We start from the raw sequence: 21,454 nt of genomic DNA, 5'->3' as shown, positions 1-21,454 counted from the left end.
CCCATGCTAGTAGCGTAATGCGACCCTGCAGCGCTATCGCCTGAGACCGAGCAGAAGCTTCTGCCTGGGAGGCAGGGTTCTAGTGCCTGGCATGTCGTTCAGCTGATTCGAGGGAGTCACTTGACTCTCAGGGCCCCTTTCTATAAAATAATGTGATTATCTCTGCAGCCCTTCCCGTTCTGAAACCTTATCAACCTGATGGAGAGTTGGCACTCACAATGGCTTCTCACCAGTCTGAGCTGCCACCTGTCTCTTCCCTTCTGTGTGACCGGGGAGTATTTCTTGGAATGCTATCATTATGCGAAGTGCCAAGGGGGGCACGCTAGCACGAGACAGCCTGTGCCACCGCGTTGCCCATCGTTAGGTGGGGGGAGATGCTGCATTTTGCGTGTCAGTGAGGGACTCTCCAGAATCACTCCTGAAGCCTTCCTAAAAATGAGCGCCCACGGGCCCTGCAGGACAGGAAACCAGGTCAGTGGGCATTCCGGGGGAGCTCCTTATACTACAAGTTATTTGTCGTTTATCTGAAGTTCAAGGAGTCCTGTTTCTGTTTTATTTTTGTGCCAACTCTGGCAACCTTAGGTGGGAGGAACAACCTGAGAGGAGGTGTGAAGAAGACTAGGCATGCCACTGTGGGCTCCCACCAGGACAGCAGCCCGACAGGCCGAGCTGCGGAATGGGATGTGAGGGCACGTAAGGAGGAAGCTTGGAAGGGCCCAGGTAAGGTTTTTGTCCCATTAACAGTGGTGCCTGGCACATGGAGGGAAATCCTCTGCTTGACTCCTCCTCAGGGAGGGTCACCCTCCTCTTGCTGTCCTTTAATGAACTTGCTACGTCAATTTCAGCACTGGCATTCAGATCCATTTCTGCCTCAAGTGTCTTACCAAGTCTAATGCCTACAGGAGACAGTTTTTCCCAAATTCAGTTAAACTGCCCAATAAATTTTTCCAAACCAATGGGTAATATGACAAAAAAGACATTTTAAAACGTTAGAGAAAATATCAAACATGGACAAAATCAGTGATAATAGTATAGTGATCTCCTGCGTATCCAGGTCCCACCCCTGGGGCTGGACTGAGCTTCCTGATGGCTTTGCTTCCTTGCATTAGGAAGGGGAGATGTGGAGGGTGTGAAGTTTACCCAGTATCCACACCACTCCTTGCTGGACCAGTATCAGACTCCGTCAAGTGACAGAAGAGTCGTTCCCTACAAGTGCCCTTCGTCAATTCCCATCCGTTCCTGTCTGAGGAGCAGCACCTATATGCAGGGTTAGGACCTCATCTTGGCTATAATTTTATGGTTTACTTTGCCAGTATCAAATGGAAGGAAAGAAAGGGCTCCTATTTGGCCAAATAACTTTCTCCCCTCTTTCCTTTCCAGAGGTAACTTTTGGTCCTTGTCTAGAAGAAACATTATAGAATTGTGGAGGCGAAAATTACTCCTTATGTCATGGGCAAGTCCCATCTATGTCCCCTTCAACTGAAATTCAACCCTACCCGTAATAGATGACCCAAGCTGCCCAAAAGCCGCATCATCCAGCACGAATGCTAAAATTATTATTAGTTATTTCTGTGACTTTCATTTTCAGGCCAACATTGAGAGCAATAAGATTTAGAGAGAGGAAGTAAGCATGCTTTCTCCATATCCCGTTCCCTTAGTTATCTGGAGTTTAAAGAGGTTTCATGCTCCAGAAATCTGGTCAGAGATCAGAGTTCTGTGCCCTTTAAATGGCAAGGTGTATCTACTCCTAGGATTTGCTATCAGCCTGTCATATTCCACCAGAGGAATCAATGTCTTATAGTTTGGAGGATCAGCAGCCTCATTCTGGGCAAGGCAAGGCCACTCAAGCTTCTCAATGAAAATGGCAGTTCTGCTTTGCAAAAGGTTGTAGCCATTCATTCAACACAGCAAGCACGTGCAGGCCCTGTGCCAGGCCCTGGGGGTACTGCAGATGTGAATGAGATGAACCTGGTCTCTGCCCTGGAAATTTTAACGAAAAAAGTAGTCAAATAAGCCAAAAAAAGATAGTTATGATTTATGATAATAATGAAAGGAGCAAGCAGAGATGTAATGCAGAGTGAATGTCCATTTGAAGTCTATCAGAAGGCTGTTCTTGGGGCCGGCCCTGTGGCCGAGTGGTTAAGTTCGCGCGCTCCGCTGCAGGCGGCCCAGTGTTTCGTTGGTTCGAATCCTGGGCGTGGACATGGCACTGCTCATCAGACCATGCTGAGGCAGCATCCCACATGCCACAACTAGAAGGACCCACAACGAAGAATATACAACTATGTCCCGGGGGCGCTTTGAGGAGAAAAAGGAAAAAATAAAATAAAATGAAAAAAAGAAAGCTGCTCTGAAAAGGTGATTTAGAGATTTTTTTAAGAGATCCAACTATTTCTCTGTCCAAGTTCTAAACCAACTGCAAAATAAGACAAAAAAAGCAACAAATGGAGAGCCAAAACAGCACCTTTATTACTGATAAAGTCTAGATTAGAAGTTGTAGCTTAGTATGAGGGTCAAAAGAGGGATTGGCAGCTGTGACAGATTGTGTTTTCCAAGATGGCTATTACAAGATGTCCCATCCCACATGCTCTTCTTACAATGTGACATTGAGAGATGAGGTCCGTGTTCCCTCCCTTTGTATTTGGATAGGCCTGTGACTGGTGGAAGTGATGTTATATGACTTCTGAGTTAGATCATAAAAGATAATACAGCATCTTCCTGCTCTCCTGGGATGCTCCCTGTTAGAACCCAGCCACCTGGGGGCGGGGTTGCATAGTGGTTAAGTTCACACGCTCCGCTTTGGCAGCCTGGGGTTCTCAGGCTCGGATCCCAGGGGCAGACCTAGCACCACTCATCAAGCCATGCTATGGCGGCATGCCACATAAAATAGAGAACGATTGGCACAGATGTTATCTCAGCACCAATCTTCCTCAAGCAAAAAGAGGAAGATTGGCAACAGATGTTAGCTCAGAGCCAATCTTCCTCATAAAAAAAAAAAAAAGAACCCAGCCACCCATGCTGTGAGGGAGCCCAAGCAGCCTGTGGAGAGGCCCACATGGAAGGAACCTGGCCCCCAGCCCACAGGCCTGGCTGGGCTCCCAGCTAACAGGCAGCCAGCACCAATTTGCCAGCCATGAGACTGAGCTGTGGAACTGTCTTCTCCAGCCCTCCCAACTGGAGTCAGCTTACCTCAGCTAATGCCACATGGAGCTGAGATGAGCTGTCCCCTGTAAGCCCTGCCCAAATTGCAGATCTGTGAACAAATTAATGATTTTTGGTTTTGTTAAGCCACTATATTGAGGGGGGGCAATAATAACTTACACTCCTCCAGTTTGGACTTTGGAGCAACCTACCTGAGGGGAAGTTTGGGTCTATAAAGAAGACACATTTTCAAGTCCATGTCAAAAGGGGAGAAGAAAAAATCGAAATACTCTGCATTTAGAATTTTTGATAGATTATCTCTACCTAATTGATAAAAATGGCTAAATGGCTGTTGCCCTGAGAGCAAGCACCTCATTCCAGTTTTCCTGGAATTTTCCAGTTTTAGTAGTGAAAGTTCCACATCTTGGCCACTCCTTCAGTGTTGGAGAAACCAGGATGGGTGGTCACCCCAGTTGTGGCCAACTGGGTAACTCATTCCACGGCCATGAGGAGGAAGTAAGCACAGGGGAAGGCCTAGAATGTTCAGGAAAATTCCCCGCCATGAGGGCTTGCTCACAAAGACTGTTTCCCTAATGGTGACTTCTGAGCTGGAAGCCAAAGGAGCTAACCGTGTAAAAGCCAGGAGAAAAACACCCCTGCAAGAGGAAACACCACATATGAAGACCCAGAAGGAGAGGGTTTGGCCTCGGCACAGAACCATCGCCACAACAAGACTGGCATGACTGGAGTTCCTGAGTTGGGGGAGACAGAATGTAATGCTGGAGAAGTATCCAGAAGCAAAACCAGGCATGGCTCTATGAAATATGAGAGAGAGTGCAAATTCCTTTAAAAAATAAAATGGGACAGGGGCTGGCCTAGTGGCTTGGCAGTTAAGTTCAGCACACTGTGCTTCGGAGGCCCAGGTTCTCAGGTTTGGATACCTGCACAGACCTACACCACTCATCAAGCCATGCTGTGGCAGTGACCCACATGCAAAATAGAGGAAGGCTAGCACACATGTTAGCTCAGGGCCTGTCTTCTTCAAGCAAAAAGAGGAAGATTGGCAACTGATGTTAGCTCAGGGCCACTCTCCCTCACAAAAAAATAAAAAAGGGGACCATGCTGAAGAGTTTTAAGCAGGGGAGTGATAAGATCTGAATTACATTTCTCAAAAGCTTGCCCTAGCAGTATGAAGAATGGTTTGGTGGGATCAGAATAGAAGCAGCAAGTCCAGGGAGGCGGCAAGACATGATGGTGGCTTGGGTTGGGATGGTAAAAACAGCAGGACTTGCTGAGGGACTGGAAATGGGTAAGCAGAGAAGGGAGACATCTAGAGTGTGTAGTGGTTTTTTGGCTTGAGCAACCCCTTGATTAGTGCGCAATTTATGGAGACGAGGAAAGCCGGAGAAAAATTTTGTTTTACTCTTTCCGTCTTGGATGTGTTGAGTTTGAATGCCATTAAGACATCCAAGTAGAGGGGCTGGCCCCGTGGCCGAGTGGTTAAGTTCGCGTGCTCCGCTGCAGGCGGCCCAGTGTTTCGTTGGTTCGAATCCTGGGCGCGGACATGGTACTGCTCATCAAGCCACGCTGAGACGGCGTCCCACATGGCACAACTGGAAGGACCCACAACGAAGAATGTACAACTATATACCTGGGGGCTTTGGGGAAAAAAAGGAAAAAATAAAATCTTTAAAAAAAAAAAAAGACATCCAAGTAGAGACATCAGTAGGCACTGAAGGTGGCACATGAGTTCAGAAGTCAGGCAGCCTGGGTTTGAATCCAGACCCTTCCACCAACTGTATGACCTTGGGCAAGTTACTTCTCTTTGTCTCAGTTTTTGTCTCTGTCAAATGGAGATAGTAGAGTAACTACTAGAGGGCCTCCTGTGGCCTAGAGGTTAAGTTCAGTGCTCTGCTTCCGCAGCCCTGGACCACTCCTCAGTGGCCATGCTGTGGCGGAAACCCACATATAACATAGACGAAGATTGGCGCAGATGTTAGCTCAGGGTGAATCTTCCTCAGCAATAAATTAATTAATTAATTAACTACTGGAGAAGCAGTAGGATTTTGTGACAAATGATAATGCACATAGTCATCACTCAATTAACATTGGCTCTTAGTATGTTCGAGTCTAGAGCTCATGGAGGAGGTCTGAAATGGACATGTAAGTCTTGGGCCAGCCTATATAGATGGTGTTTGTGGCTAATGTAGGTTAATGACCATTCCCAACCCCCTTCTCTTTTGCCTTTCTTTACGTCAAGGCTAAAAACTAGATACTAGATTCGCCGGGTTCCCTTGCAGTTAGACGTGGCGCATGACACAGTTTTGACCAACGAGTGTGAACAGAAATCCGAAGATGGGATCTGGGGGTGGGGTGCTTTCCCCGCTTTCCCCCCTTGAATGTGGATGTCCAGGCAGTGAAGTAATAGGCGGCAATAAAAGGCCAAGAGAATCCCAGAGATGCCGTTTCCGTTTCCGTGTTATGGAGTTGCCAAATTGTCACCAGCAACCGCTTCTCCTAGGGCTGCTTGATTGATCAGGAAAATAAACCCCTATCTATTGAGCCCACTAGAGCTGGGTTTTTTGGTATGTTTTTTGCCACGGACACAGTAATTACTGCCACGAGTCTGAAGGAGCTCCCTTGGTCATTAACATGTAGGGAGAGAAAAAAGTGTGGCCGGAGCACGGTCCTGAATTCGCCCAGGTTTGGAGTTAAAGAGGAGGAGGAGGAAGCCCCAAGGCAAACTGAAGAGTTTCCCAAGGCGGCGGCCGAAAACCAGGCGCGTGGCGGGGGCAGCTGGCCGGGAGAGGGCTCCCCGCTCCGCGCCGCTCCCGCGTCCCCGCCCCGCACAGGCCTCCGCGGCACCTGCAGCCTGCTCAGCAGCGACAACTTCGAGGGCTACGTGCTGGCCCTAGGTAGGGCTTGAGGGGCCCCGCGGTCTTGGGGTCGGAGGCGGCCGCGCCTGGCCTGCCGGTCCATCTCCTCCGTGCGGCGGTCTCCCCGCCTCCCTGTCTCCGGTACGCCGGTCCCCCAATTTATCCTCCATCTCTGGGTCCGCCTGCCCGTCCGCTCCTTCCCTCACCCCCGCCCCCTCGTCCATCGTCTACCTGTCGCTCTACCACCCTGAGTCTGTGTGCCAGTCCTCTCGTCCCCACCTCCATCCTCCTGTCCCCTCATCTTTCCGTCTCTCCCAACCCCTTGTCCTCCCGCGCGTCTGCCCGGCCCCTGTCCTTCCATCTCCTCTGTCTCCCCCGCCCGCCCATCCCTCTGTCCCTCTGTCCCCCTCGTCCACCCTCCCGTCCCATCCACCTTCCGTCTCCCCATTCCTCCGTCCCCATGTCCATTTTCCGTGCCTCCCGCCCGTCCGTCTGCCCGTCCTTCTGTCTCCCCCGTCCCTCCGCAGGTCCCCCTCTCCCGCTGCCCGTCCCACTCCCCCCGCCCTGTCCCCTCTCTACCCGCCCGGTGGCCAAGGCTCCTGCCCCACTGCGGACTTCTAAGGAGGCGGAGGCGCAGGCGCAGGTGGCGCCCAGCACCTCGCAGGGAGAATTCGGGGCTCATGCTGTCAGGTCAGGTGAGGGGGTGCCCCGGCCCGAAGCCTCGCCCGGGGCGACCCTCGCCCCGCAGCCGCCGTTACCGCGGGCTCTGGGCTACCGGCTCCGGGACTCTTTGAGTCCAGGGCTCTCCCAGGGCGGGCTCTGGGCGGCAGCATCAGCATCACCTGGGAGCTTGTCCGGGATGCAGATCCCCGGGCCCCACCGGGCCTTCCCGAGTCAGGAGTTCCGCGTGCGGCCGGCGCCCGAGGCCCCAGGTGATTCTGGTGCCAGCTAGAGTCCGAGAGCCGTGTTTGAAATCTTCAGTTTTTTGACTACCTGTTCCCTTGAGGGTTTGAGGGGGGACAAAGAACCCAGACCACTTAGAGGCTGCTCCCCGCTCCCCTCCCCTCCTGGGACGCCCTGCCCGGCTGGGGTGCTCTCGGCTCCCCAGAACGCTTAGGGCAGAGCCTGGTCTGCCCAGCGCAGAGGGAAGGGAACTCGGTGGCTCCAGAGGGGAGCAGGGGGCGGCGGGGGTCTGACTCAAGTCCTTGCCTCCCAAGGGGTCTTGGGAATTTATTTCCTGCCTCCCTTCCGTTCGTCCTGCCCTTAGTCTCATTGTTCAGACCTGGTACATCTGAGGACCTACTGTGTGCCAAGCGCTATCGCCTAAATGACACCGATTGGGGGCACTTTTAACAGATGGACCAGAGCTGCTAGGAGTATGGGGCCCCTGGGGCTGCTCTGCCCCTGTCTCCTCATTATCTGACACTGAGGCTCAGTTTCTCCATTTGTAAACTGAGAGGGGGGTCGGTAATAGGATCAAAGTCACATAACCTCTGAGTTCCTTTAACTTCTCCATTTGTTAAATGCAGCAGTTGGACTAGATCCAATATTCAAAGAGTGGCTAAATTACAAACCCAGGGGTCTCTCAGCATTTTATACAATAGCTGAAATCAGCCTTAAAACCTATTGCCGGTTCCCAACAAGCTGGGAAGAAAATGCTTTGACACACATTGTTATTTGTGGGGCCAACATTCTCTTCTGCCTTCCATGTGTAAAGAACGCAGAATCCAGAGTCAACCCGTTTTCCCCTGGGCAAATTAGGGGCTCCGAACAGGTGAGTGTATGGTCCTGTTACTCAAGGCTCAGCAGGAGCTCCCTAGAAGGCAGAGTCTTGTTCCTCACCCCACATTCCAGAGCTGTGGAATCAGAATCTGCATTTAACCAGATTCTTGGTGATTTGGATGTAAATTAATATTTAAGAACTGCTACTCTTTGATAAATCAAGTCATTAGTGAGACAACTGGCAGAATGTAAATAGTGTAAAACCTAATGTCCCTACTCATGTATGTTCTAATGCCAGCTACGCAGAAGAAAAGATACAAGGCCCTAATAGTGGAATTTCAGGCATTGTGGCAGGCTGTTGGAAACTTAAAAAAAAAAAAAAAAAGGTAACTTAGCGGCGTTGAAAAAGAAACAAATAGAAATTCTAGAACTGAATGGATAATGGTGATGGTTGCACAACATTGTGAATGTACTTAAAGGCACTAATTTGTATGCTTAAAAATGGGTAAAATGGTAAATTTTGTTATATATATTTTACCATACAAAAAAGTTACCAAGGCCCCCCTGTGGCCGAGTGGTCAAGTTCTCGCGCTCCGCTTGGGCGGCCCAGGGTTTCACCAGTTCGGATCCCGGGCACGGACATGGCACAGTTCATCAGACCACGCTGAGGCAGTGTCCCACATAGCACAACCTGAGGGACCCACAACTAGAATCTACAACTATGTACTAGGGGGCTTTAGGGAGAAGAAGAAGAAGAAAAAAAGGAGGATTGGCAACAGATGTTAGCTCAGGTGCCAGTCTTTAAAACAAAAAAATCCCAAAAAATTGTATTGCAAGGAGACTTTAGTAGAAAATCTACAATAAATCCTGTATTTCCCTTAAAAAAATTAAAGCTCCTTTTAAACTCAGTTGTTCAAATTGGTTAATAAGTACATTTTGTGAATTAGCCTCCCTGATTTTGCCATGTCTTATGACTTCACACAGTGAACGAACATGTGTTTTTTAAATGCAGAGGTTTATATTTCAGGTGAATAAAGATAGCTCCTGTAATAAAACCCAGAAAATCCTTATCTTTTTCATTGGATGAAAGGAAAATATGACCAGGAAATCTGTCCCTTTTGGCAGAAAACAGAGCTTGAGGTATTTGTCTCAGTTGAATATTTGACTTAAAGTGCTTGGTGAATTATACGACGTCTTACGTTCAGAGTCTTTGTAAAGTCAGCACATTGCACATAGGAGAACTCATTGCACATTGCACATGGCACAGAACTCGAATAATCAAAGTGCTTCTAGGTTCAAGAAGATTGTCCTCAATTTTCCTTTGACTAGAGCAGATTCCCTCCCGAAGGGAGGTTTAGATTACTGTTTTCACCTTCCTACTTGGTTATAAGTTCCTGAAGGACAGGGACTGCTCATTTACAACATTTACAATTTTTCTACCACCACCCGCCCTACCCCAATAAAAAATATTTAAATATTTTGTTTGCCCGGAGTGAAGGAAAGTAGTGCCATGGTTCTTAGAAAGTGTGTCTTGCCTTAAATCTACGGTCCCACAGGCTCCGTGAGTCTTCTCCAGCTTTAATCCATTAACGAGTATGATTTAGGCACTTCCTGTGTGTGAGGGGCCATGAGGAAGGTACTAGAGAAAGAAGGAAAGAAAGCGTCTGCTGTGTGGGATTTCCCACTCCAGTGGGGCGGTGGGTAGCCTGATCTGCCCTAGGGCTTTGCACACACTAGGCATTTAATCAATTTAACTCAAAGGAGAAAAAAGTAAATGATAGAAGACGTCATACAAGTGTGGGATCTGATTGACATAAGCGTAGGGAGAAAATGCTATTCTTTGGATAAAGGTAGATGGCGGAAACCTTTACTTCTAGGTATTAAATAGTCATCCACTTAAACTGCCAGCATTGACTATTTTAAGGAGTTAGGACAGTACAACAACCTATATAGGTTCCACGAGCACAGAAAGCAGGGCTTCTAAGTTAGAAAGGTAATGGTGGGATTTGAGGGGCGAATCATCTAAATGAGGAGGTAGTATGCAAATTCTTTGCCTTTATTGGGCGTATTGCCTTTCAAATTACAATATTGGCCTAAACAATAAGTGAACCACGGAGTTTTAGAATTATTCAGAATTTAGGGTTAACTGTGCGTCCTCTTCTTTTACACAGACTAGCCAGATTCTGGGAGATCAGTTTAATTCAAAATAATTTTCTGAAGACCCAGTAACTCTGTCGAACCCTTAGATCTCGTTTAAGAACTAACGACTTAACTCATACTTGTAGCACTAGAATGGCTATTTACGTATACCATAAATACTAAATTTTATCTTAAGAATTAAGCTAACAATCTTGGATATTACTGATTTACTTGAATATACAATTTATTTTAAATTTTTATGCTTTTTTTGTAGATATAATGAAAATACATTCAATTAAAAAATCGGGAACTACACTACTTAGATCTTTAAACTGTATGGTCTAGGAAAAAAAATAAGCGATGGCCTCTTTTTTAAAAGTAGAAGTGAGGTAAATGCCTGTCAGCAGTGATAAGATTCAAAGAAGTCATCAGAGAACACCCAGCCACACATCTCGTGATGCGCCCCAGCCAGCATCTTTTTTGAGGGGGGAAAATTATTCCTTTTTGACTAGAACTCATCTTGCAGCTCCCCAACAGGGCTCTGATATGGCTCTCTCCCAGCTCCTGCCAAACCGCCAGGAGAAGAAAGGCAGCGTGTCCTTTGGAAAAAGAAGAGAGTATGCTTGGGTTTTAATGTCTAGAGGAGCTGGTCTGGGACTTGGGAGTTCCTGGTGGACCCCGCGGGAGCCCGGGAAGACCCAGGGTGCAAAGCTGTAGGCAGAGAGGAGGCCGGTGCCAGTGGCTGCAGGTGTTGACCATCTGGTCCGGGTCATCCCCTTTGATCCCATTACAAACGTGAGAAGGTGACGGTGGTCCCAACCTGCCCAGCTTCAGCGCAGAAACTGGGGTTGAAACCTGTTTCTTTTGGCTCCAAGACACACATCGCCTCCCGCTTAGCACTGGCTTTGGGATCAAGGGTTAACGTGAACAACCGAAGTTTAGAAAAGTGTGTGTCTGTGCTGGCCTCTTTGAGCTCCCGCCCTAAGGGTGTATGTTCACACACTTGTGATGAATAGTATGCACACCAGTTGGAGTGTCTCCTTCTCCTGCATGAAGGTCTTATTTCCTACTTAAAAATCTAATGGTCTGGAAAAGCAATGGTTTGACCTGGATGAAAACCTTAGGAACACTGAAGCCATTTAGACCATGTATTTGGCAGAAACTGACCAGAACTTAAGCTAATTTCACTTTTGATCTTTAAAAAGGCCAGCCCTGCAACCAAAAATCTAAGTGATGGTGTTATGACAGGGTAGTACCAATGGTAAATTTACTAGCGACAAACCACCTCACAGATTTTAAAAGCATAACTGATGTAAAATGGTCATCTAACACTTGGTTTCTTATGTGGTTTTGTTTTTGTTCTACTTTCAGAATCGGGTTTATGGAAAGTCAGCAATAACTATTTTAAATCTGGCTTGGCCATATTCTAATAGGATAAATATTTTAAGGGTTTAGCCTCAATGCTTAAACATTGCTGAAAACCAGTAAAGACTGTGTCATTTGCTTCTCAAGCTAAAAACTTGGGGTCTATGTCAAAAAAACCTTTTCTTAAGATAAGGACATTTATATTGTTGTTGAGCTTAGGAATGGATGGGGCTAACGAGTTGCTGAGGTGCCCTGCTCAGGCCTTGGCTAAGTTTTCTAGACTGGAAACGGAGGTGTGAGGCACCGGCTCTGAGAAACACAGCCAGCGCCAAGTGGCGGTTCTTGTCAGATAAAAACGAATGTGTTAGGCAAGCAAATTAAAACAGGTCAACTCTGGGCCCAAACTACCTGCAATGAGGCAAGTAAGTCCCTGAAATGAAGATTCCTGGGACTTTATTTTACATAATAGGACAATCCCTAAATGGGACAACCATGCCCTGGGGCTCATAGAGATGTCCAGGGTGACAAGCCAACGTTCGTTCTGGCTGCCTGCCAATTAGATTATGTCCCCTGCTCTAAATATTCCAGTGGCTCCCATCTGACTCCATCCTTCTCTGAGTTCAGGCCGGTTGGCCCTATGGCACCCTCTCTGGTGTCTCCTCTCTATCTCCTCTCCTTCCTCACTCATCCTCATTCTGCTCCAGTCACCCCAGACTCCGTGTGGTTCCTGAAACCGCCCGGCACAGCCTTCCTTGGAGTCCTTGGACTCCCTGTGACCTCTGCCTTATACTCTTTCCCCCGAAATCTGCATGGCTCGCTTCTTCGTCTCCTTCAGCAACTGGCTGAAATGTCACCTGGCTACCTTATTTAAAATAGCAACCCTTACCTCTAGCTACATAATGTGCGCACAGCTACTAAATGGCAACTGGGCTTCAAATCCACAGTCTATACCAAAACCCTAATCTTCTCAGCATTCCATGTTTCCATTTGTGACTCTTTTTTATTTTCTATTTTTTGTTGAGGAATATTTGCCTTGAGCTAACTTCTCTGCCAGTCTTCCTCTATTTTGTATGTGGGCCACCACTACAGCATGGCCACAAATGAGTGGTATAGGCCTGTGCCCGGGAACCAAACCCAGGCCACTGATGCGGAGCATGCCGAACCTAACCACTAGGCTATGGGGCTGGCCCTGACTCTTTTTTAAAGCTTATTCAAGATTTCTAAATGATAGTAGTATATGCGTGATTGCAGTGGTTCTTGAGGGTTTTTTCATTATTGTTCAGAAACTGCTCAGATGCTGCCTTACTTCGAAGTGCAGACACATGAAGCAGACACAGGCAGAGTTGCTGTGATCAAGGCCGAGTTGGGGGCCTGACCCCTGTCTCCTTGGCTTCCTGTCCTCTTGTCAGCCTCTGAGGTGGGATTCCCAGAACTGCTTCTGCCATGCTCAGCTTCAAATCGATTACCTAGGGCACATCCAGCCTAATGAATCTCCCCTAAAAGCTGCTCAGGCTTTGCCGTCAGCCTCCGGAGGGAGATTTGCCAGAAGGGCTTTTTCTATAGATCCCATTTTGACAGCAAATGACACTGAAGTTGTAAAAGAAACATTAGCAATCAAATGTAATAATTTTGAGGACCTTAGCTTCTGCATCTTAGGTGAATGTCAAGATATCTTTTCTTTTTTAAAATTATTTTTAAGGCATTGACTTTACCATTCACAAGATAGCCAAGTTGCTGAAGCCACAGAAAGTGATCGAGCAAAATGGGGATTCTTTTACCATCCACACGTCCAGCAGCTTAAAGAACTACCTTGTTAAATTTACAGTTGGAGAAGAATTTGATGAAGACAACAAAGGCCTGGATAACGGAAAATGCAGGGTAAAAATGAAAGTCAGAACATAGGCTCCTCGTTGTGCAAGGTTAACTTGCATTCTACTTCGTAATAGTGGAGGATCCTGCCGGAGCAAACCAACATTGCCCCCCTCTCTCATGCAGAGCTTGGTCACCTGGGACAATGACACTCTCATCTGTGTCCAGAAGGGGGAAAAGAAGAACAGAGGCTGGACCCATTGGATTGAAGGGGACCAACTCCACCTGGTTCTCACCACATTTGGTTCTTATTTTTGATGACAAGAGACAATATTAAAGAAAATGTTGAACAGGAAACCATGACCAGTATTCCTACCATTTCAACCCGACGGTTTTTAATTGAGCTTGTTACCTTCTAGTCTCTGTCAGAGTATTCTGCCTTTTCATTTAATATAAAAACATGTTGCAGGTTTCTAAATAATTTTCATGTTGAATTCATCATGTATTAATTGAATATGTATAATAAGGTAGCAAACTGGCTACATAATATTCCATCAGGTTGATGGACTCTCATTTGGTAAAACATTTTCTGAAAAGTGTCCAGAAGGGGCTGACCCGTGACTGAGTGGTTAAGTTCCTGAGCTCCGCTTGGGTGGCCGGGGTTTCGCCGGTTCTGATCCTGGGTGCAGACATGGCACCGCTCATCAAGCCATGCTGAGGTGCCATCTCACATGCCACAGCTAGAAGGACCCACAATTATGTACCAGGGGGCTTTGGGGAGAAAAAGGAAAAAATAAAATCTTAAAAAAAAAAGCATCCAGGAGTATTGTTTCAGGGTGTTTTCTGCTATTGCTTAAATTCACGTGCATAGAGCATTTTGCACCCATGGATTTATTCCCTTAGGAAGAATTCACAGAGGGATCGCTGTACTCAGAGACATACACTCACTGCCTCTTGCTACTTTGTTACCTCGCTCACTTCCAAAGGCTGTGTAGGGGCTGGCCCAGTGGCACAGTGGTTAAGTGCGCACGTTCCGGTTTGGCAGCCCGGGGTTCGCCGGCTCAGATCCCAGGTACAGACATGGCACCACCTGGCAAGCCATGCTGTGGTAGGCATCCCACGTACAAAGCAGAGGAAGATGGGCATGGATGTTAGCTCAGGGCCAGCCTTCCTCAGCAAAAAGAGGAGGATTGGCAGCAGTTAGCTCAGGGCTAAAACTAAAAAAAAATAAATAAATAGAAAAGAAAAAGGGTGTATCAATTTCCTGTGCCAACAGCACTTCATGAACATACAAGTTATAGCTCAGCCTAGTCAATAATTTCTAAATATAACTTGGAAGGTATAAAATTGTACTTCAAGGCTTACTCATGGCTTTTGAAATTGAATTCTTTCCTGCCGTATAGAGTACGATGGCCTTCATTCTTTGAGTGATGGCTTTGTGCCCAATTACTGTGCTAAATCCTTTGAGTGCACAATCTCCCCAAGTCATCAGGACAGTCCTGTGAAAGGGACACAGTTTTTCCATTTACAAATGAAGACATTGAGATGTAGAAATGCCCCAAGGCCACGGAACCAAGCTGGTGGTGGTCTAGTGGTTAAGATCTGGTGCTCTCACCACTGTGGCCCAGGTCCTGGTCCCTATTAGGGACCAACACCACCGTCCCTCAGTTGTCATACTGCGGTGGTTGTGTGTTGCTGTGATGCTGAAAGCTATGCTACCAGTATTTCAAATACCAGCAGCGTCACCCATGGTGGACAGGTTTCAGCAGAGCTTACAGACTAAGACAGACTAGGAAGAAGGACCTGGACACCCACTTTGGAAAAACTGGCCTTGAAAACCCTATGAATAGCAGTGAAGCATTGTCTGATACAGCACGAGAAGGTGAGAGGGTGGCACAAAAAGACCAGGCAGCGTTCTGCTGTGTTGTACACAGAGTCATCAGGAGCTGGTTCCGAATTGAAGGCACTAACAACAGTGAGGAGCTTCAGATCTAAGGCTTCAAATCACAAGAATGTGTGCTTTCAACTCTATGCCTTTTTTGCCTCGATATACATATGAAATCTAGCTGAGGTCCATGAAGACAAAAGTAGAGCGCTTTTAAGGCTGGGGCTGGGTGGTCTTTGATTACAAAGGCATTAAAGAAGTTTTGATTCTAGATTGACACACTTTCCTTACAATAAAAACAAAGTAAGAAACTTGCCATCACAAAAATGTAATATGGAAGTGCAAAGAAAATACAAATATGTTTGAGGATGCAGATTAGTTGGCTGTAAGAAGTAATATTCAAATTGCATGCATCGTGCTTCGGCACATCTAGGAACTCTGCTCCCGCAGTGTGGAAGGACGCTTGCTCTAAGAAGACTCATGGAACGATTCTTACATGCTGTGATATCATAAAAAAATAAATAGTTGGTCTTTGTTCTCGGTTCCTAAAACCCTTGAAATCTCCAGAGTACTGAGCGTCTTCCGTATGTTAATGAGATGACTTCTGACTGGGGGGGCCCCCAGATAGCTTCAGGATGGGGGCTGATCTCTAGACAGATGATCAAGGCACGATTAGACGGTTGGAAATTTCAGCCTGGCCTCCGACCTCTGGGGAGAGGAGAGAGGCTGGAGACTGAGTAATCACCAACAACCAATGCTTTCATCAATCATGCCTATGTAATGAACCTCCATAAAAACCCCTAAATGATAGGATTCAGAAAGCTTCCTGGTTGGTGAACACATTGAAGTGCTGGGAGGGTAGCGTCCTGCAGAGGGCAGGTAAGTAAAAAGCATTCTTGAGTTTTGTGAGCCATTCTAGGAAATCATTGAACCTGAGGAGGGAGTCATGGGAACCTCCAATTTATAGCTGGTCAGTCAGAAGTGTAGATGGTCTGGGACTTGCAGTTGACATCTGAAGTGAGCCCTTAACCCATGGGATCTGCACTAACTCTGGGTTGTTAGTGTCAGAATTGAAATGAATTGTTGGACACCCAGTTGGTGTCAGAGTTGGAGAAGTGGGTTTGGAAAAGACAACACATTTGGTGTCAGGAGGAAAAAACCCCACACGTTTGGTGTCAGAAGTACCGCAAATGTAGACCACATGCCCACATGCCCACTCATCTTCTTTCTTCTTCCCTTCCTCCTTTTCCCTTGGAAATGTTCTATGAAGGACAAGTGTGCAAACAGACGTTCCAGAGAGCCTGATCTGTATCCAACAACAGAGGCCACATGTGGATGCAGCTTAATGCCGAGTTATATTCCAGGATGAGCAGAGGTTAAATTGTCCTGGTTTGGTGATGGGGCCTTGTGGTCAGAGAGATGTCACACAGCCTGTACCAGAAGCCATTTGGAGTGTTGGAAAACTGCTCAGCTTCAATAAACCCATCTAATAACTCTGTTTTTTCCCTTCTAAATTTACATATCTCATTATTTTAAGAAATATTTGAAAGGCTTCTAGTTATACAGTGGACACACCAATGGACAAGATGTAATTCCTGTCTTCGAGGTCTAGTGAGGAAAATGGATGAAACAAGCAGTCTGAACAGTGCTGATAAGTACAGGCAGCTGTGAGAGCTCAAGAGGGGCAAACCTGACTTTTGGGGATGAACAAGTAGTGGCAGGGGTCTGGGGCAGTGGAGGTGATCTTTAAGCTAAGACCTGAAACATAGGTAAGCAGGACATCAGGAAGCATTCTAGGTGAAAGGCTGGAGGTAAGCTGGAGGGATATTTGAAGAACTGAAAAGATTGCTTTAGCTGGAGCATAGGGTTTATGTGGGCGGGTCGAAGTGGGGTTGGGAGAGATGACAGAGGAGACTGGAATAACATATGGGCCCTACCATGAAGAACCTTGAATGCCAATTAAAGAGGTAAGATTTTGTCCCCAGAGTAATAGGAAGATGCTGACGGGTATGAAGCAGGAGATCTGCACGACCAGGTTGGCTCATAGAAAGGATATCGACTGCAGAGGGAAGAAACAACTGTAGGTGGGAGACGCAACTTGAGGCGGTTTAGAGCCCTGGTAGAAATCACAAGTGTGAGATGATGTTGGTCAGGACCACGTGGAGCCCAGGTGTCAGGCACAAGAAAGGACTCTCAAGGCTGGAGAGAAATAGCCAATTATTTAGGAAGCAGAATCCATAGTCCAAGGTGATAGATGAGACGTAGGGACGATGGAAACAGAAGAATCAAGGAAAGTGTCCTGTTTTTGGTTCAGGCATCTGTAGGAAGGCTGAAGACAATCAGAAAGAAGGCAACAGAGGCAGATGAGGGAAGTGGAGTTCGAGCTTTAGATTTTGAGGTGCCTGTGCCCAGTGAGAGCCAGGCTGCCAGGAGACAATGGGTAGTTGGGTCTGGAGACATGGACAAGTTGTCAAATAAATACTACGCATATGGATGAGACTGGCCAGGACATTGTGTTTAAAGTGAGAACAGAAACCCAAGGTACGAAACCTGCAAAGAAAGTGTGGCCAGGGCTGGAGAAACAGGATGACATCAGGGAAGCCAAGGAAAGGAAAACAATACCTCAGGGTCGAGGGAGTGCTCAGCACTTGCTGAGATGCCCGAGTACCAAAAAGGCAAGGTGGAGGGTTTTGCCACCTTGGTGAAGATGGTTCAGTGCCACAACTGGGGCTGAAGCAGCGTGAGGAGGGCCAGGGAACCAGCTGGAGGTGAGGGGATTCAGACAATGTGTATCGGCTGAGAAGCGGAAGGAACATGCTGGTAGTTTCGGGGAGTCTCGAGAGGGAGCAGTTTGGCAAGAGGGTGGAACGATGGACCACAAGTCTATGCCTGAAAAGGAAAGTCAGGAAAGGGCTAATGTTCACTGAGCCCTCACGGTGCGCTGGGTTCTAAGCTGGGCTGTAGGGAGCCCACGGAACAGAGCAGAGGAAAGGTCTACACTTGCAAGGAGCTTACAGGCTGCTGTTGGTGGCAGAGTTCAATAGGAAGTTAAAGGCAGAATCAGATGTAACTTTTCCTCTAAGTAACAGAAACCAGCTTGTTGATTTGACCCTGAACGCAGTGACTTTAAAGTCAAATAAAGTCAGAAGGCAGTTGTGGATTCAATTAGATGTTGTGACCCCACCAAAGAGAAAGAATATGAAATTGTTTCAGGACAGAATCAGGCAGTAAGTGGACCAGCTGAGGTTGCAGGCCCCCATCTGATTTGAGAATTACATGGTGAGTAATCCGAATTGGGGGCTGTGAGACCACCCCTTTTGGGAAATCTCTTTCTCCCTAACATAACAGCATTGCTTTGAGGCAATTTGAAATAGGCACTGGTGGGAAGGCAAAATTTTATCAGCATTTGTTAATTTATCCAAATACGAATGGCTTGCTGTCCCAAGGACTGTGCTGATTTCTGGAATTTAGCAGTGAACACAATGAAAATTCCTCCCCTCGCGGACCCTCCATTCCAATAGGAAGAGAAAGAAATACACAAGCTAAAAAGATAGCACATCAGAGCGCAGTAAATGCTACCAGAAAAAACAGGGGACGGGGCTAGCGAGAGCGAGGAGTATGAGGAGTTACTGTGTGATGGGTACAGAGTGTCTGTGGGGGTGATGAAAGGGTTTTGGAACTAGATTTAAGTGGTGGCGGCACGACATCGTGAATGTACTAAATGCCACTGAATTATCCACTTTAAAATGATTCGTTTTGTTATGTGAATGTCACCTAAAAAAAAAGGTAGAGGAGTTGCTCACATCCTACAGAAAAGAAAAGCCACCCTGATGCTGATGCTGGGCCCTTAAATCTGTAATTTTAATAAGCAGCCCAGGCCCAGGGGATTTTGACGTAGGCCAAGGACCACACTTTGGAAACCCCTGGGCCAGAACATTGGATAGAACACCCACATAGAATAATTTGCTTGTCTCGATGGAGAGAAGAGAGACGGTGGTTCCAGATGCTGAAGTCCTCAGTAAACGGAGAGGCTGAACAGGGCGTCTGGAGCTGAGGAGAGCTGAGTCACATGATCTTTACAGTGGACGGGGGTTGTGGCATAATGGGCTGCTGATGATAATGGGGTGGCACTGGCGACTGAAGAGGAAGCTGACTCCACATTGTGGGAGAAAAAGGAGCCATCAGTGGTTTCAGGCTCAATTAAGATGAAGAGAGTATTCCCCAATGTATTAGTTTGCTATTGCCAGCATAACAAAAATACCAGAGATTCGGTGGCTAAACAGCAGAAATTTATTTCATCACAGTTCTGGAGGCTGGGAGCCCAAGAGCAAGGTGTCAGCAGGTTTGGTTTCTCCTGAGGCCTCTCTCCTCCGTTTGCAGGTGGCCTCCTTCTTGCTGCCTCCTCAATGCCTTTTTTCCATGTGCGCATCCCTGGCGTCTCTTCCCCTTCTCATAAAGAGGCGGTCCTGTCAGATTAGGGCTCCACCCTTATGACCTCATTTAATCTTAGTTACTTAAAGGCCCCATCTCCAAATACGATCACGTCGAGAGTTAAAGCTTCGACATAGGAATTTGAGAGGAACACAGTTCAGTTCATAACACCTGAAAATGTGGAGGAATTTGTCAGCCATAGGGCAGGGGACCTAGGGGCACAATGGAAAGAACAGGTCAATAGGGCTCAAGGGCATTAGGCCTCGGCCTAACCAGTTATCTGTGGAAACAGTCAAGTACTTTTAGGAGCCGAAGGAGGAAACCGAGTTGAGACAAACCATAGTTTCAGAGCTCCACGAGGACGTCTGGGCGACTTCCTTCCCTCGCTCCCTCCCTGCTTTCCTCCTTCCTTCCTTGTTTTCTCTTCTCCTCTCTTTTCTTCCTCCTTCTTCTCACCTTATGTCTAGAAAATGTTTGTTATTTTTTATTATTATTTTGTGTGTGTGTGAGGAAGATTGGTTCTGAGCTAACGTCTCTGCCAATCTTCCTCTATTTTGGATGTGGACTGCGCCACAGCGTGGCTTGATGAGCAGCGTGTATGTCCAAGCCGAGGACCGAACCCACAAACCTGGCCACCTAAGCAGAGCGTGGGAGCTTAACCACTACACCAAGGGCCAGCTGGAAAATGCTTCTTTAAAAAACAGCTTCCCCATTTAAGCAGTCCGCAAAATCAAGGTGGGCAGTTGTTCTGGTTCGGATCTTCATCTTTTTACCCCTGCAGATATCTGTTTCTTCAGGTATATTAAAAAGTGTTGAGTGTTAGAGATGAAAAGGAAAGACTCAGCTTCCTAACTAAGACTCTTACTCTTTTCGCTCTCCGAGGAGAAGACTGGCCTACAGCTTCCTAGGGGGCTTATTTTGGCTCCAGTTATGAAGGGGTCAAGAAATGTGTCACCAGGAGGGAAGTTTTCATTTCAGTCAGGCACATCCATAGAGGGGAGGCCGCACCGGTTTTTCTGGCCGACTCTGGGAGCAGCTGCCACCTGCCCTCGGAGGAAGGGGCGTAGCAGGGTCGCGTGTCTCAGGAGCCGGATGTGTGGGACGGTGACTGCGCTTACGCTGTTTATTCCCCCAAGTTATTGCTGGGCCATGCCCTGCCCGTCTCGCTTGGAGCTGGCCGTCTGGGAGAACAGCAATGAACGAGATAAATAGAATTAAATCGGGGTCTCCGGACGCGGTTCTGCCGGCCTGGGAAGCAGAGGAGGGCTTCTGGAAGAAAAGGAGCTTTCCAAGGAATGGCGCGCGCTGCAGAGCTGGCACCGGCCGGTTCCCGAGAATTCCGCGCGAGCCACACACGGGGAAAGGGCCACAGAACAGCCAAGGAGAGGGGCCACCCAGAGATTTTCAATTAAGGGGGGTTGGGGCGGGGGTGACCCGTCTTAGGTAGCTCGGGGTGCCGCGGTGGAGCAGGGAGGACCCGATGCGCCCCCTTCTGGACGAGCCGCACATCCTCCTCTCCCAGGATCCTCTGGAGAAGGAGCAAGGGTCCTTGCTCTTTTTTTTTTTCCTTAATTTTTAGATTTAGGTTTTTAAAAAAATTATGGTAATAACAAAAAAAAATTATCGTTTTAACTATTTTTAAGAGTATAGTTCATTTGCAGTAAACACATTCACAGTGCTGTGCAACCATCACGTCCACCCATCTGCAGAAATTTTTCATCTTCCCAAACTGAAACTGTCCCGGTTAAACAGCAGCTCCTCATTCCCTGCTTCCCCAGCCGCTGGCAGCCACCATTCCGCTCTGCGACTCCATAAATCTGACTACTCACGAGTGGAAGCGATAATACTTGTCCGGCTTATTTTACGGATCTAAAGTCTTCAAGGTTCATCCATGTTGTAGCATGTATCAGAATTTCTTTCCTTTTAAAGGCTGAATAATATTTGATTATATTGTAAGGATGCACCACATTTTGTGTAACCATTCATCCCTTGACAGACATTTGGAGTGTTTCCACCATTTGGCAATTGTGAATAATGCTCCTCTGAACGAGGGTGTACAAATATCTGCTCGAGTCCCTGCTTTTAG

At 47.3% G+C, this 21,454-nt stretch overlaps 1 protein-coding gene across 1 annotated transcript; it reads left to right on the top strand.

Moving 5' to 3' along the window:
- Window positions 1-422: 422 nt before the first annotated feature.
- RBP7 (retinol binding protein 7) lies at window positions 423-16,359 on the top strand (the record flags this gene model as incomplete). The annotated part of the gene is made up of 4 exons (XM_014737576.3): window positions 423-720; window positions 12,943-13,121; window positions 13,239-13,336; window positions 16,188-16,359. Coding segments are annotated over 4 exons (630 nt in total), but the record flags the coding sequence as incomplete, so codon positions are not given.
- Window positions 16,360-21,454: the final 5,095 nt, after the last annotated feature.

The sequence above is a fragment of the Equus caballus genome, chromosome 2, assembly GCF_041296265.1.
Source record: "Equus caballus isolate H_3958 breed thoroughbred chromosome 2, TB-T2T, whole genome shotgun sequence".
Taxonomy (NCBI): domain Eukaryota; kingdom Metazoa; phylum Chordata; class Mammalia; order Perissodactyla; family Equidae; genus Equus; species Equus caballus.
This window is presented reverse-complemented; position numbering and strand designations above follow the sequence as displayed.